The following is a 13103-nucleotide window of genomic DNA, read 5'->3' as shown; positions in this document are numbered from 1 at the left end:
GAGCGGGGCTCGGCGGGGCGGCACAGCGCGAGCAGCACCCGCGCGGGGGTCCCGCCTCGCCCGCCCCGCCGCAGCGGCGCCGCTCGGCTTCCCGGGGCGGCGGAGCCCGCGGGGCGCCCGGCGGAGTCACTGCCCGGCCCCCGCTCCGAGCACCGGCCCCGGGACACCGGACACAGACACGGGACTGGCGTCGCACGTTTATTGGGCGGGCCGGGCCGGGCGGGTCACGGCCGTGCCCGGTGCCCGGTGCCGCCGTCACTCGCGGAACTTCCACTCCTGGCGGCACATGGGGCAGTGCTGCTGCACCTGCTGCGAGTTCAGCCACTTGAGGATGCAGTGCATGTGGAAGCAGTGCGAGCACTGCCCCCACACCAACGGGCAGTCGTCTCCGGGAACCTTACCTGCGGCACGGACACACCGTCAGCCCCGCCCGGCGCGCAGCGCCCGGTGCCGGTGCCGGTGCCGCACTCACAGTCGGGACAGCAGCCGTTGAAGGCCATCCGGCAGATGCCGCAGTTCTCGTCGTTGGCCACCCACAGCCAAGAGGCGACTCCGTGCCAGCTCCGCACGCGCACCCGCATATCCCGCTCCTGATCCCGGGCCCGGGGCCGACTGAAGTGCCGCCCGCCCCACAGAGCTTCGCGCGCCCGCCGCGCCGCAGCCCCGCCCCTTCCGCTTCCGGCGCGGGCGCAGCGCGGCCGGAAGTGCGGGCGGGAGCGGTGCCGCCATCATGGCCGACAAGATGGACATGTCCCTGGACGACATCATTAAGCTCAACCGGAGCCAGCGCGGGGCCAGCCGGGGCGGCCGGGGCGGCCGGGGCCGGGGCGGCACCGCACGCGGGGGCGGGCCCGGCCGGGGCGGCGTTGGCGGCGGGCGCGCGGGCGGCGGCCCCGTGCGGAACCGGCCGGTGATGGCCCGGGGCGGCGGCAGGAACCGGCCCGCGCCCTACAGCCGGGTACGGACCGGGCGGGCGGGGCTTGGGCCGCGGCGGCGCGGCGGGCTGGGGCGGCGGGCCCGCGCGGGGCGGGGACGCGGGCGGCCCTTTGTCCGGTCCCGGCGCGGCCGCGGGCGGCGGGGCCCTGGCGCCGGTCAGCGAGCTCCGCTCTCGTTGCAGCCGAAACAGCTCCCGGAGAAGTGGCAGCACGACCTGTTCGACAGCGGCTTCGGGGCGGGGGCCGGCGTGGAGACCGGCGGAAAGCTGCTCGTCTCCAACCTGGACTTCGGCGTCTCGGATGCGGACATCCAGGTGCGGCTCGGGGAGAGGGAGCGCGGCCCCGTTCATCGGCCGGGCCCGGTGCCCGCGGGAGCCCCGCCGGCCCTGCTCCGGCTGGCACGGGGCCGCGCATTCCCGGGTGAATGAATCCCTGGTGATGGGGTTGGCACTACGTGTGCCTGCTTTGGTGGTCTCCATGGGGCTGGGAAATTCAGTTTATAGGTGCTCTGTGAGGGGCTGCCCGGTGCACGGAGTGATGCTGTGACGCTGCTGGGTCACGCTGTCATGGGAGGATGCACTGTGAACTCTGTGAGCTCCTGCTCTGTGCGGCTGTAGCTGTCCCTAATGGTGCTGTGGCCTCTGGTGGGTGTCAGGGTTCCCAAGGGTGCACCCCTCAGTGCAGCCAGGTATTATTTGTCACAGCTCCCCTGGTGCCGTGGTGTCCTGTGCTCCACCTGTCATGGCCGTGCCCCTTTGGGCTGGTCAGAGCCCACAGGGGCTGCAGACGGGTGCATTGGCCTCAGGGCTGGAGGCTGAGGGGTGTCCCAGGCTCAGGAGTGGGCTGTGAGCTCTGCAGGAATTGAGTGCCACAGAGGGCTGCCATCACCCTGGCCTATGGCTCTCATGGCCTCTCCAGGGAGAAGCAAACCACTGCTGCCAGACTTTCCTCATCAGTTCGTTCATTCATTCATTCATTCATTCATTCATTCATTCATTCATTCACTCATTCATTCTCTCCACACACCCGTTTGGCTGCGTGTGGGGAGCTGGAAAGGAGCTCTGTCACTCACTGGGTACTGTGCTGCCCTCGTATAAGTTCAGACTGGATTTAAAAAAGTTCCTCTTTGTTGCAGTGAGGCAGCAGTGTGTAAAACTCAGCCCTGTGCCTTGTGTGCAGCCAGGACTCACCTTCCTGCTGCTGCACAGCTCCCACTGGAGTTTGTTTAGCAGCAGCAGGGCTGACAGTGGCTTTGGCCCCCAGCCCCATAATTTAGCATTGCCTCAGATGTGGTTTTGTTCCCGTGCCAATGCCTCTTTCTGTGGTGTGAGAGGCCCAAGGTGCTCTGGTTGCTCTTGGCGTCCCCTGAGGCAGGAGCAGCTGACCCCAGGCTCTGGGCAGAGCTGACACAGCCTTGCCTGCCACATTCTGCCCAGAAAGCATCAGCCAGCTGCCCTTTGCAGCTGTCCTCCAGCAGCCCTGCGGAGAGCCCTGCTGTGCCTCGGGAGCAGGCTGACACAGGCAGTGCAGTAACCTTGTTGGCTTCCCAAATGTGGTGCCTGAGAAACAAAACTGGGGGCTCTGTTGCTGCCTCTTTATTTCCAGCTTTTGTGGCAGCACAGGACAGAGCTCAGACAGGGCAGAGGACTTGGTTGGTCTCCATTTCTGGAATGTGTTCCTAAAGGGCAGGAGTCCAGCACAGTAGAAGTGCTCTGGTCTCGTGGATCCCTGCACTCACATGGCCATTCTCCTCTGAGAAAGGTGTCTGGGGTGTTTTCAATTGTTGCTGCTTTGACTCATCTTGAACAAGGAGTTCCCCTGGGGAAAAAACCAAACAGGTCAGCATCCCTTGAATCTGCTTCCTTGGCTGTGAATGTGCCTCCTGCAGGACACGAGCGTGGAGTCCTGCTTGCTTCTGACACCTGTGACCATGCCTGCACTCTTGCTGACGGGCTCTGCTGCGCCTCTGGGAGTTTTTCCAGGCTGTCTGAGGTGGTTGGACGAGCCCTGACCCCGAGTGTGGGGCGCTGCAGCGTTCGCAGCACTGATGGATGGGCGTGCTCCTTTCCCTCTCGTTCCAGGAGCTCTTTGCAGAGTTTGGGACCTTGAAGAAGGCAGCTGTGCACTATGACAGGTCTGGCCGCAGCCTAGGAACGGCAGACGTGCATTTCGAGAGGAAGGCTGATGCACTGAAGGCCATGAAGCAGTACAACGGGGTGCCCTTGGACGGTGAGGCTGCACAGCCCGGCCCCACAGCTCCTGTGGCTGGGGCAGAGCCCTGCACGTCCCTGTCCCTGCCCTCGTGCCCACTTCCCCCTCACCCCCACGTCCCTGTCCCTGCCCTCGTGTCCCCCCTGCCCGTCCCTGTGCCCCTGCCCCGTGTGTGTGTCCCACACGGGCTGACAGCTGCTGTCCCTGCTGCTCTCCCTGCAGGGCGCCCCATGAACATCCAGCTGGTCACGTCACAGATCGACACGCAGCGGAGACCAGCACAGAGGTGGGGGAGCCCTGCCCGAGCAGGGGGAGGGAAGGGCAGCAGCCCTCCCTGCTGGGGAGCCTGGCTCCTGCTCATCTTCACTGGAGGCACTTAAACTGTTGCTTTTCAAACTTGCAGTGTAAACAGAGGTGGCATGACCAGGAACCGCGGGGTCTTGGGGGGATTTGGAGGTGGAGGCAACAGGCGAGGGACTCGTGGCGGGAACAGAGGGAGAGGCAGAGGAGCTGGAAGAACTTCCAAACAGCAGCTCTCTGCAGAAGAACTAGATGCACAGCTGGATGCTTACAATGCCAGGGTAAGTGCTGAGTGGGCACGGTAATGGGCTCCCCACAGCATCTCATCCTGGAAAGCACTGGCAGTCTGGAGCTGGCAGGAAAGCGAAAGCATTCTCCAGGTCCTTGGACAGAGCCAGTCTCACTCTGAAGCTGAGCTGTGCCTTGGCTTGGGCCTGAGCTTCGCTTTCCAGAGCAGTTTGTCACTGTTCCTGATGGCCGAGGAACAGGCTCTGCTCCTGCCAGCCTCCAGAGCTGGAACAGCCACTATGAGCAGCACCTGCAGAACAAAACCCACAGAGCTGATGGGATGCAGGAAAGGGAAAACCAAGGAAAATGGTCATGTGGAGGAACTGTGTGGTGTGCTGCTGGGGAAGGGTGTTGTGCTGGTGGCAGAAATGAGCCCCAGCCTGGGGAGCCACGAGCAGGTGGCAGCTGTAGCTGGAGCTTGCCCAGCCTGTGCCAGGATCCCAGCAGAGCTGAGGCCACAAGGACACCACGGCAGCAGAGTGGGTGTTCAGGATGGGATAGGTCAGGCGAGAGAGCATGGAAGGAGTGGGGTGAGCAGGATTCCAGGAACAGCCTTGGAGCAGTGTGGGGTGTGGGGTGCTGTGGTGTGGACCCACCTGTCCCTGTCTCCCCCTGTCTCTGAGCTTGGGGGCTCAGCAGAGCCAGGCTGCCTGCAGAGGGGGTGGGCTTGGGTGAGGGGGTGCTGCAGGGTGCCAGGGCCGTGCCAGGGCCGTGGTGACATTGCTCCCTCTCTTGCAGATGGACACCAGCTAAAGCGGCAGCAGTGGGCCAGGGAAGGACTCCAGTCTTGCTCCACACTCCCGGCAGGGGCTGCGGCTGTGGCTACTACTACCGAGGATGGGATTTGTTTTACTTTTACGTTCTGGGATAGGTTTTAACTCCTGTAAAGGTTTTTTTTAATTCTCAGCAGACCTGTTTTGTACCGAGTTATTTTTGGGATAAATTTTTCTGGTTGCCTGTTGGGCCAAGGTGGCTTTTTCACCTTTGCCGTAATAAAATAGAACCATGTCTAGAGCTGTGGCTGCTGCCTTGCCGCGCTGGGCCCCGCGCCCCGTCCCGCTACCTCACATACAGTGACGCTCCGTATCCCGGTCCCGGTCCCGGTCCTGGTCCTGGTCCTGTTCCCGGTCCCGTTCTTGCTGCCGGGCCGCTCTCCGGATCCCGATCCCCGCGTGCCCAGCCCCGCCGGCCCCGCCCCGCCCCGCCCTGCCGGTCCGGCCCCGCCCCGCCCCCGCCCCGCCCTGCCGGTCCGGCCCCGCCTCGGCCCGGTCCCTCCTGCCGGCCCCGCCCCCGCCCTGCCGGCCCCGCCCCGGCCCCGCCCTATCGGTCCGCCCCGCCCCGCCCGCGCGCGACCCCCGGGCCAATCAGCGCGCGGCCCGCGGCCGGAAGCGCGGCAGCGGCGCGGCGGCGAGTAACGGAAGTGCCGGGCGTGTCCCGGAAGTGCGGGGGGCGCGCGGGGCCTGGGCGGATCCGCGGCGTTGGCAGCGCAGCGCGGAGCGAGCGAGCCCGGTACGGCGGGAGCGGCGGGCGGGGTGCGGCGCGGCGGGCGGGTCCGCGGAGGGCCGGGCCGCGGGAAGGGGCCGGGCGCGGCCGAGGGGCGGGCGCGGGGCCCCGGGTGCCCTTGCGCGACCTTCCGAGGGCCGGGGAGCCGCCGCCCCCGGTGGGGCCGTCCCGGAGCGGAGCGCGTGTGGCGAGGGCGGGGCGCGGCGGCCCGGGCGGCCCGGGCTCCCCGGAGGGGCTGGGGCGGCGCCCGGCGGGCCCTGCCCGGTACCCGGTGCCCGGCGGGCCGTGCCCGGTGCCCGGGGCTCGCTCCGAGGGGCGGTGCAGGGGATCGCCCGGCCCGAAGCGTCCCCGGGGTCGGCCGTGCCTCCGGCGCGTACGGGCTGTCCATAAATGGCCGCTGGGCACGGAATGAGGAACTGGGAGCCGGTACCGGGGTCGGGCTGCTTCGCTCAAGGCAGGGCCTTCCACCGCGGGCCGGGTGTGCCTCCAGCCCCGGCGGGGTTCGCGCGGGAGCCGCGGTTCCTGCGCTGCCCAACCAGCGTGGCCCCACCGGGAGCAGCGGCGTTTTCCCGGGAGCTGGCTGAGAGCCGTGACCGCCGTTTGTTTGCGGTGAGAAGAGCCCCGGCCGCCCTTGTTCACTCGAGGGTTTCGGGTCCGCTCGTTGCTCCGGCCGTCCAAGCGCTTTTGCAGTGTGGAGGATCTCATTCCGTGGCTGCAGAGTGGGGACAGTTTGACTGCTGTGGGTTCAGCTGCTGACACTCGGGGATGGGTTCCAGCCCCGGCTCCAGGTGCCCACGGTGCTGGTTCCATCCCTGGTGCAGCACTGCCAGCAGCCTTCGTGCTTCTGGAGCTTTGTGACCCTCAGCCTGGCTCTGCACCGTTCACCCCTGCAGGTGAACGACAGATCAGGGATATGTCAGAGCAAAAAGAACAAAACATAAAAACCTCCTCCATCCTCAGGCTGCCGAGGCCCCGCTGGGCAGCAGTGTCTCCTCCTGTTCCTGAGTCCCTCCTGCTGTGAGACCCCTGGGATCGGGCGGGATGGGCATTCCCTGGGCGCAGCGGCGGTACCTGGGTGTGCCCTGACAGCCTCGGGAGGTGCCAGCTGGGCTCTGCCCCTCTGTGCTGCCCTGGGGACACCTGAGCAGCCCGCGTGGGGCAGCCAGGCTGTTCGGGCTGTCCTGGCTCCCCGTCCTGGCAGAGCAGCGGCACGGGGCCCTGGAGGAGCGCTCGCTGCTGGCTCACATTCCAGCGAGTTCTCCAGGGCTGCGCGGGAAGGAGGAAGGGTGGGGACTGCTGGAACTGGCCGTGCAGTCCAAGGCCTGGCGGGTGTCGGAGGAAGCTGATGAGCTCATCTGACACACTCTGACTAATGCTGGCTCCGTGCTGCCCTGGGATGGGATTCCAGGATCGGTGTTCCCACCGTGCCTGGACACAGCAGGGATACAGGGACGCTCCCGCTGGTGCTGCTGCCCGGCAGGAGGTGGGGCTCTCGCCCTGGCTGCTGCAGCTGCTCTGTCCTGCACAAAACATGCTGGGAATCCGGAAGAGTCTGCCGGGCTGAGGGAGCAGGGAAGGCAGAGTGCAAATTCCCAGGTAGGGATGAGCCTCCTGCTGCCTTCTGCAGGCTGCTGAGATCCTGAGTACCTGCTGGGAGCTGGGGTCTGTTTCTGAAGGTGCAGGAGCCTTTCTGTACCCTGCCTGCAGCACAGGCTGGGGTCCCTTCCTGCAGCCCTGGCAGTTCCTGGAGGCTGTGCTGTTCCACCCCAGGACCTGTGGGTGAGCTGATAGGAAGGGTGAGGGCTGTTCCCCAGGGCCGAGCCCAGCCTGGCCTGCAGTGCTGACTGGAGTCACGCTGGTTCTATCCCCAGTGGTGTTTTCAGTCCTGGTGGGCTCCTGTCACCTTAGAAATCCTGAGAAAGTTGGGGTGGGTTGTGATTAATCTGTGTGCTGGGTATGCATGATCCTTTAGCTCTGGGTCACAGAAGTAAGGCTGGAACACAGGAATGTGACCTAAGAGCTGGGGATTTGGGGTTTGGTTGGTTTGGGCTTTCTTCTGTGCCCTCTGTGCTGTGGTTGTTGCTCATACCAGTTTGTGGCAGGGGCTCCTGGTGGCTCTGGTGGAGATGGGGCTCGTGATGCATGGGGGAAATCTGTCACCATTGTGTTACCCAGGGGCAGCTGTGGAGGAGTGGCAGCTCTGTGCTGACACCAAACCAGGGCATTTCCAAACCGCCCAGGAGAGGATTCTGGCTCTTGGAGGTGCCCAGCTGCTGGCAGTCAGGGCTGTGAACGCCAGGGCTGTTCCCAATCAGTGCAGCTGTCTCTCAGCCATGGGAGCAGTGCTGGGACTGACGCTGTTGTTCACAGAGCACTGGCTCCAAGAGCTTCAGGTGCTGGAGCAGAGGCTGCCTCATGGCTCCTGCTGTCCCTGATCTGGCTGTCTGTGAGAGATTGTGTCTCTGCTTGGTCTGGAAATTGGAAGGTGGACGGTGCCCATGTCTGCTCATGCACAGAAGTGTACCTACCACTGCTGGAGACAGGTGTGTGGATGCTAGTGGACCCTCTGCCATTAGTGTGCTCTCACAGAAGGCTCAGTCACAGAATTTGGGAGTCACCACAAGTTTGGGACTTGGATTCTATAAAGCTGAAATTCTGTCACTTTCCTGGAAGCTGCAGGTATCCTCAGAGCAAGGTGTGAGAGTTAGAACGAACTGTGGCCCGTGGGAGGTGTGATCTAGCCCAGAGGTGAGCCAAAGGATGTGAGGAGGGGATTGGGCAGGGTGCAGGGGGAGATGGAGCAGTGCAGGGTGTGTAAGTGAGCGTTTGCTCAGCGCTCCTGGGACTCCTCAAGCCTGGCAGCTGCTTGGGTTTGATGTGGAGACACTGGCATGAAATCTCATCAGCTGTTCATCTGTGACATGAGACTAGATGTCCTTTTGAAGAGAAATTTCCACATCATTCAGTGTGAGGATGTTGGAGGATGCCATGTGGAAGGGCCAGCTGTTTGCTGTGCAGCTGCAGCAGGAAAGGCTCCTGGCACAGATGCTTGTGCCACGCAAGGCCAGAGCCCTGGTATAGTCCCGTGGTGTCCCTCATCCCCCAGTGCCTTTCTAGAGCTGTGCCAGAGTGATCTGAGGCTTCAGAGAGTCCAAGTTGATATTTGCCTCAGGATAACCCTTCAGACAACGTGCCCTGTGGAACCAAGAATTCCTGAATGTGTCATTGGCTTTTACTGAGGATTTTAGTGGAGTGTTGGCATCACCTTTGCCTCGCCCTTGGCATGGCTGGGCATTTCCTGGGCAGAGTCCTGGGCAGGTTCCACATCTTGTTTATTTCATTGCCTGTTTCCCTGCTGTGTGTGCCACAGATCCTTGCAAAGGGCCGAGCCAGGTGTCTCGTCCCACTCTGCCAAGGCACCTGGCACAGAGCACGGATGTGACAGTTACAAAACGTGGGCACCAGATTCCAGCAGAGACTCCTGGCATTTGTGCCAGTGGTGAGACAGAGGCCTATTCTTAGCTGGAATCCTGCTGTGGAGAGCAGAACTGGGTTTATTCTGGGCTCTGGTTTATTCCAATTGAAAGCCTCACCTGGTTGATCTTGTGGAGGAGAATGTCTCCCCTATGGCTTTGGGGTATTTACATTACAAGCAGAGCACTGAGGTTGAATTTTTTCTCACTCTTGCCCGGGCCTCTTTGGGCTGAAGATGAGACCTGGAGGGTTCTGCAGGGGCTGGGGACCCTGGGCAGGGCTGTGTCTCCCAGGGCCAGCAAGAAGGGCCCCAGTGAGAGTGGGAGCCTGCAGAGTGACAGCAGAGCAGTTTGGGGAGCCCTGCTGCTCGGGTGGCTGCTCAGGGCAGTCACAGCTCTGCTCTCTGCTTCAGTGTGCAGCACGTGTGCCAGGATGGCAGAGCAGGAGCCAACGGCGGAGCAGCTGGCCCAGATTGCAGCAGAGAATGAGGAGGATGAGCACTCTGTCAACTACAAGCCCCCTGCCCAGAAGAGCATCCAGGAGATCCAGGAGCTGGACAAGGACGACGAGAGCCTGCGCAAGTACAAGGAGGCCCTGCTGGGCGCCGTCACCGTCAGTGCAGGTGAGCCCTGCACGGCTAGGTCCCTGCTGGCCTGGCCTCTGCTCCCACGGGGCAGCTGTTCTCCCAGCTCAGGGTTTGGGCAGGAGCACAAAGCTGAGCCTGTGCTGCCCTGTGCCCGGCCCACAGTGAAGGGCTCAGGGACTGGAGGGCAGGGTGGCATTCTGCAGGGACTGTGGGCTGGGCCTGGTGCAATGGGAGCCTTTACAGAGTTGGAGCCTCTTTTTGCTGGTTTCTGTGCTCTTTCAAGAAGTTCTCTGGAAGGAAAAGGAGCTGTGTTGGCCAGTGTTGAGGATGAGTGTCTAACAGCTTTTTCTCTTGTCTCCAGATCCCAACGCTCCAAATGTGGTGGTGACCAAACTGACCTTGGTCTGTGCTACTGCTCCAGGCCCCCTGGAGCTGGACCTGACAGGTGAGCTGGGAGGGAATGCCAGGAGCACTGCTGGCAAGGGGGGTGAGCCTTCCTGTGTCAGAAGGGCTGGCAGCAGAGCACAGTGTTGGGCCCCAGCAGGTTCTGTACCTGGAGCCCAGCAGCAGCTCCGTGACACCTGGGTGTGTTGTGCAGAGGTGTGAGGGGCCAGGTGGGGCAGGTAGATTCTCCCAGCCTGCACGGTGACGTTCATGGCAGCTTCGAAATAGTGACAGCCTTGGAGCAAACATCTGCAAAGAAACAGCTCGGAATTAACTGCAGGGTTGTGCTTGCAGTGTCCTGTTGCAGGGCATTGCTTGCCCGGCTGCGGCAGCATAGGGGCCCTGCAGCTCCTGCCCCAGCTGCTCGTGCCATGGAAATTCACCCCAGAGCACAGCACAAAGGAGCTCTGAGCAACCCTCTCCTGTCTCTGTAGGTGATCTGGAAAGCTACAAGAAGCAATCATTTGTGCTGAAGGAGGGCGTGGAATACCGGATAAAAATCTCCTTTAGGGTAAGGATTCTGATCTGGAAATGGAAGGAATGGAACACCAGACTGCTGCAGTCCCAGCCTGGGGAGTGCCCGTGCCCTGCAAGTGGGGTTGTGCTGGAGAAATGGGCTCTGCCCACGTGGGGTGGGCAGCATGAATGGAGACATCCTGCTCAGTCCCTGCTCCTCTCTCTCTGCAGGTAAACAGGGAGATTGTGTCAGGATTGAAGTACATCCAGCACACGTTCCGGAAAGGGGTGAAAAGTAAGTGCTTCTCTTGGCTTGGTGTTGCTCTGTGTGAGTGAGGGCTTCCTGCTCATCCTGCTGCTGTGACAGTGACAGGGGCTGCCCAGCAGCTCCTCACAGGAGGGGACAGTCCTCAGTGCCACGGGGCCCGTGGAGCTCTGCAGTGCTGGGGCAGCCCATGGTCCTGCACAGCGTGTGATCCCAATCCCCCCGAGCACATTTCCCCCTGAGTTCGGCAGGAAGCAGGTCCCAGCTGACAGCGCTGCCAGTGCCTACAGGTCACTCCCGCAGGAGGGGCCCATTCCTGGGGGGAAGGCAGCTCTGAACTGGGTGAGATTCCTATTGTTACAGCTGCTCTGTGGGTTGTTGTAATAGTAACAGACCTTTCATTTGCTTCAGCCTTGCTCCAGATGCAGGGGAGGCTCCTGAACCTCTTGGTGCCTCCATGAAGCCTCCATAGACTCTTTTTGTCTTTTTAGTTGACAAGACCGAGTACATGGTTGGGAGCTATGGCCCCCGAGCAGAGGAGTACGAGTTTCTGACCCCCATGGAAGAGGCCCCCAAGGGCATGCTGGCCCGGGGCAGCTACAACATCAAATCCAAGTTCACAGATGATGATAAGACTGACCACCTGTCCTGGGAGTGGAACCTGACCATCAAGAAGGATTGGAAGGACTAGCCCTTCCCGAGGCCAAACCCCAGAGAGCGTGAATCAGACAGTGGCTACCGTAGAATTCCCCCCCTGTACCAAAGTGCTGACATTGGAACCCTCTTACCTGTCACCCCCTTTATCATTTGACCAGAGAGCTCAGTTTTTTATGTGCCCCCTCCCCAGAGAATTGCTGAGTGCATTGACCAAACCATGCTGTCTGCATCTGGTCTCCAGCTGCCCGTCCTGGGGCTGTGCTGCCCCAGCACTGAGGGGAGTGCCCACTCCCTTGCCAGGCCCTTTCTTGCTTCCCACCTTCCTTTACCCAGGAGGTGCCAAAGGGGAGGAACCCCTGTTAGGATCCTGTGCTTGGCTTTCCTGCACACAGCTCAGGGTAGCTACTGCCTCCAAGTAGCTGAAGAATTTTGGTGCCAGGCAGCTGTCAAATCAGTTTATTGGCTCGAGTGTTTGTCTGCCTGCCCTTTCCGCCCTGTCAGTGTCCTGGGCAGCTTCATTTGTGGATGTTCCCTGTAACCATGATGCCTTAAATGTGTAACATGTATCCTCTAGGGAGGGGGTCCTGCCTCTGTTACACTTTTTAAACGCCACCTGCCCTCCCCGTCTGTTGGCATGGGCTCAGCTTCGTCACGCCCCTCATGTGTTATTAGGAAAGATTCACAACTTCCCACTTCACTGCTGGTCCGTTCCTCACCCGAGACAGGACATCTCCAGAGGGGAGTGGGAGTGACATCCTGGGTGACACCTGCCCCCCGAGCCCTGGCCTGGCTGGCCCCAGCCTGGCCTGCAGAGCCCCCCGAGCTCTCTGGGTGCCCTGTGGTCAGGGGGCTGAAGGGCAGGGCGTGCAGGGGTCATCAGGGCTGCCGTCACCTCGCACTTCTCCCTGCAGCCCAGGAGCTGCAAAGCACTGAGATTCCAGGACAGCACCTGCCCTCCTGGCTGCTTTGGGCTGAGGATGGACGAGTCTGTCTCTGCAGCTGCTCCTGATGCCATCAACAAAGAGCTTGCGATGGACAAGTGTTCTGAAGCGGTTAATGCCTTATGTATCTGTTCTGCCTTTAAAATCTGTGCCTGGCCTGTAGTTACTGCCTTGACACTGGGCCCCCGTGCCTGCCTCCACCCTGGGCTGCACAGCTGCAGCTCCTGGGGCAAAGCAGGGCCCCTGCAAGGCCCCGGGGCTGGGCAGGCGTGTGCCACCTCTGCAGCCTTTCGATCTGGATCTACCACACCAAGGTTACAACTGGGACCAAGTACATGTGGCTTCTCGTAGCTACGTCTTTGCCTCTAACTGCCCTCGCCCTGCCCCTAGAGAGATTTTTTTTGTTAATTTGATTTGGTGCATATTGTCTGTAAGTCCTAGACCCAGGTTAACAGGTTTGGAATCATCGTCTGCTTCTCCTTTTATGACAGTTAAATAAAATCTTTGAACTGACTGTGTACTGTCCATGCTGGATCTTCAGCATGAAGTGGCTGAATGGGATTTCTGCAGCCACCTAGGGTGGGAGAAGACCAGGATCTCAGGGTTTGCTAGAATGTGAAAGGGGAACTGGGACAGGAGAGGCCCCATGGCAGCACATGTGCAGGATCTGTCCCTTGCTGTTTGCCCTGCTCTGCATTGCCCACAGTGTGAGGGGTGGGGGTGTGTGAGGCTGTGAAAACAGGGATTTCCAAGGGGGGCCTCTTGGCAGCAGAGGAGCAGGCAGGCTCTGAACCCCCAGCATGCCTGCTCCAGGTGCACACGCAAAGGGGAATTCCTGTGCAGTCACAGGAATGAGGGAGGCAATCAGAAAACAGTCCAGGAGAGGCAGCAAGATAAGACCCGGCGGATGTTTACAGAGCATGTGGCATGTTTGTGTTAAGGATAAAGGAAAGTGTAGCCATGGAAAGCTCTTTACAGAATCCATGGTGTGAGAGAATCTGGAGGAGGGGACAGCTCTGCTCCTGGCCAGACTCGTGAAGGTA

At 61.6% G+C, this 13103-nt stretch overlaps 3 protein-coding genes across 4 annotated transcripts; 2 read left to right on the top strand and 1 right to left on the bottom strand.

Annotated features, from left to right (window-relative positions):
- Positions 1-58: 58 nt before the first annotated feature.
- ANAPC11 (anaphase promoting complex subunit 11) lies at positions 59-670 on the bottom strand. Of its 2 annotated transcripts, none has more exons than XM_030961896.1 (2): positions 402-670; positions 59-309 (listed from the first exon to the last, which is right to left on the bottom strand). In XM_030961896.1, the coding sequence occupies exons 1-2, from the start codon at positions 579-581 to the stop codon at positions 256-258; spliced, it is 234 nt and encodes a 77-aa protein (XP_030817756.1). In that variant the 5' UTR covers positions 582-670; the 3' UTR covers positions 59-255. The 2 variants fall into 2 exon arrangements, with proteins under 2 accessions (XP_030817756.1, XP_030817755.1); XM_030961895.1 differs by having other exon boundaries at positions 59-401; positions 473-670.
- On the top strand, positions 649-4749 carry ALYREF (Aly/REF export factor). Its single transcript, XM_030961894.1, has 6 exons — positions 649-958; positions 1118-1249; positions 3017-3164; positions 3369-3432; positions 3550-3727; positions 4473-4749. The coding sequence occupies exons 1-6, from the start codon at positions 731-733 to the stop codon at positions 4485-4487; spliced, it is 765 nt and encodes a 254-aa protein (XP_030817754.1). The 5' UTR covers positions 649-730; the 3' UTR covers positions 4488-4749.
- Positions 4750-5134: 385 nt separating this feature from the next.
- On the top strand, positions 5135-12574 carry ARHGDIA (Rho GDP dissociation inhibitor alpha). Its single transcript, XM_030961873.1, has 6 exons — positions 5135-5243; positions 9124-9333; positions 9659-9742; positions 10176-10252; positions 10429-10492; positions 10954-12574. Exons 2-6 carry the CDS (start codon positions 9144-9146, stop codon positions 11151-11153), a joined length of 615 nt encoding a protein of 204 aa, XP_030817733.1. The 5' UTR covers positions 5135-5243; positions 9124-9143; the 3' UTR covers positions 11154-12574.
- Positions 12575-13103: the final 529 nt, after the last annotated feature.

Source organism: Camarhynchus parvulus, chromosome 18, assembly GCF_901933205.1.
Source record: "Camarhynchus parvulus chromosome 18, STF_HiC, whole genome shotgun sequence".
Classification (NCBI taxonomy): Eukaryota; Metazoa; Chordata; class Aves; order Passeriformes; family Thraupidae; genus Camarhynchus; species Camarhynchus parvulus.
Note: the sequence above shows the minus strand (reverse complement) of the source record. Positions and strands in the feature narration are given on the sequence as shown.

Bases quoted from the DNA above. Each gene is read 5' to 3' on its own strand.
- ANAPC11 (XM_030961895.1), bottom strand. From the start codon at position 581: ATGCGGGTGCGCGTGCGGAGCTGGCACGGAGTCGCCTCTTGGCTGTGG. The intron at 402-472 runs GTGAGTGCGGCA...TCCGTGCCGCAG, and splicing joins CAACGGCTGCTGTCCCGACT to GTAAGGTTCCCGGAGACGAC.
- ALYREF (XM_030961894.1), top strand. From the start codon at position 731: ATGGCCGACAAGATGGACATGTCCCTGGACGACATCATTAAGCTCAAC. The intron at 1,250-3,016 runs GTGCGGCTCGGG...CTCTCGTTCCAG, and splicing joins TCTCGGATGCGGACATCCAG to GAGCTCTTTGCAGAGTTTGG. The intron at 3,433-3,549 runs GTGGGGGAGCCC...TCAAACTTGCAG, and splicing joins CAGCGGAGACCAGCACAGAG to TGTAAACAGAGGTGGCATGA.
- ARHGDIA (XM_030961873.1), top strand. From the start codon at position 9,144: ATGGCAGAGCAGGAGCCAACGGCGGAGCAGCTGGCCCAGATTGCAGCA. The intron at 10,253-10,428 runs GTAAGGATTCTG...CTCTCTCTGCAG, and splicing joins GGATAAAAATCTCCTTTAGG to GTAAACAGGGAGATTGTGTC. The intron at 10,493-10,953 runs GTAAGTGCTTCT...TTGTCTTTTTAG, and splicing joins GTTCCGGAAAGGGGTGAAAA to TTGACAAGACCGAGTACATG.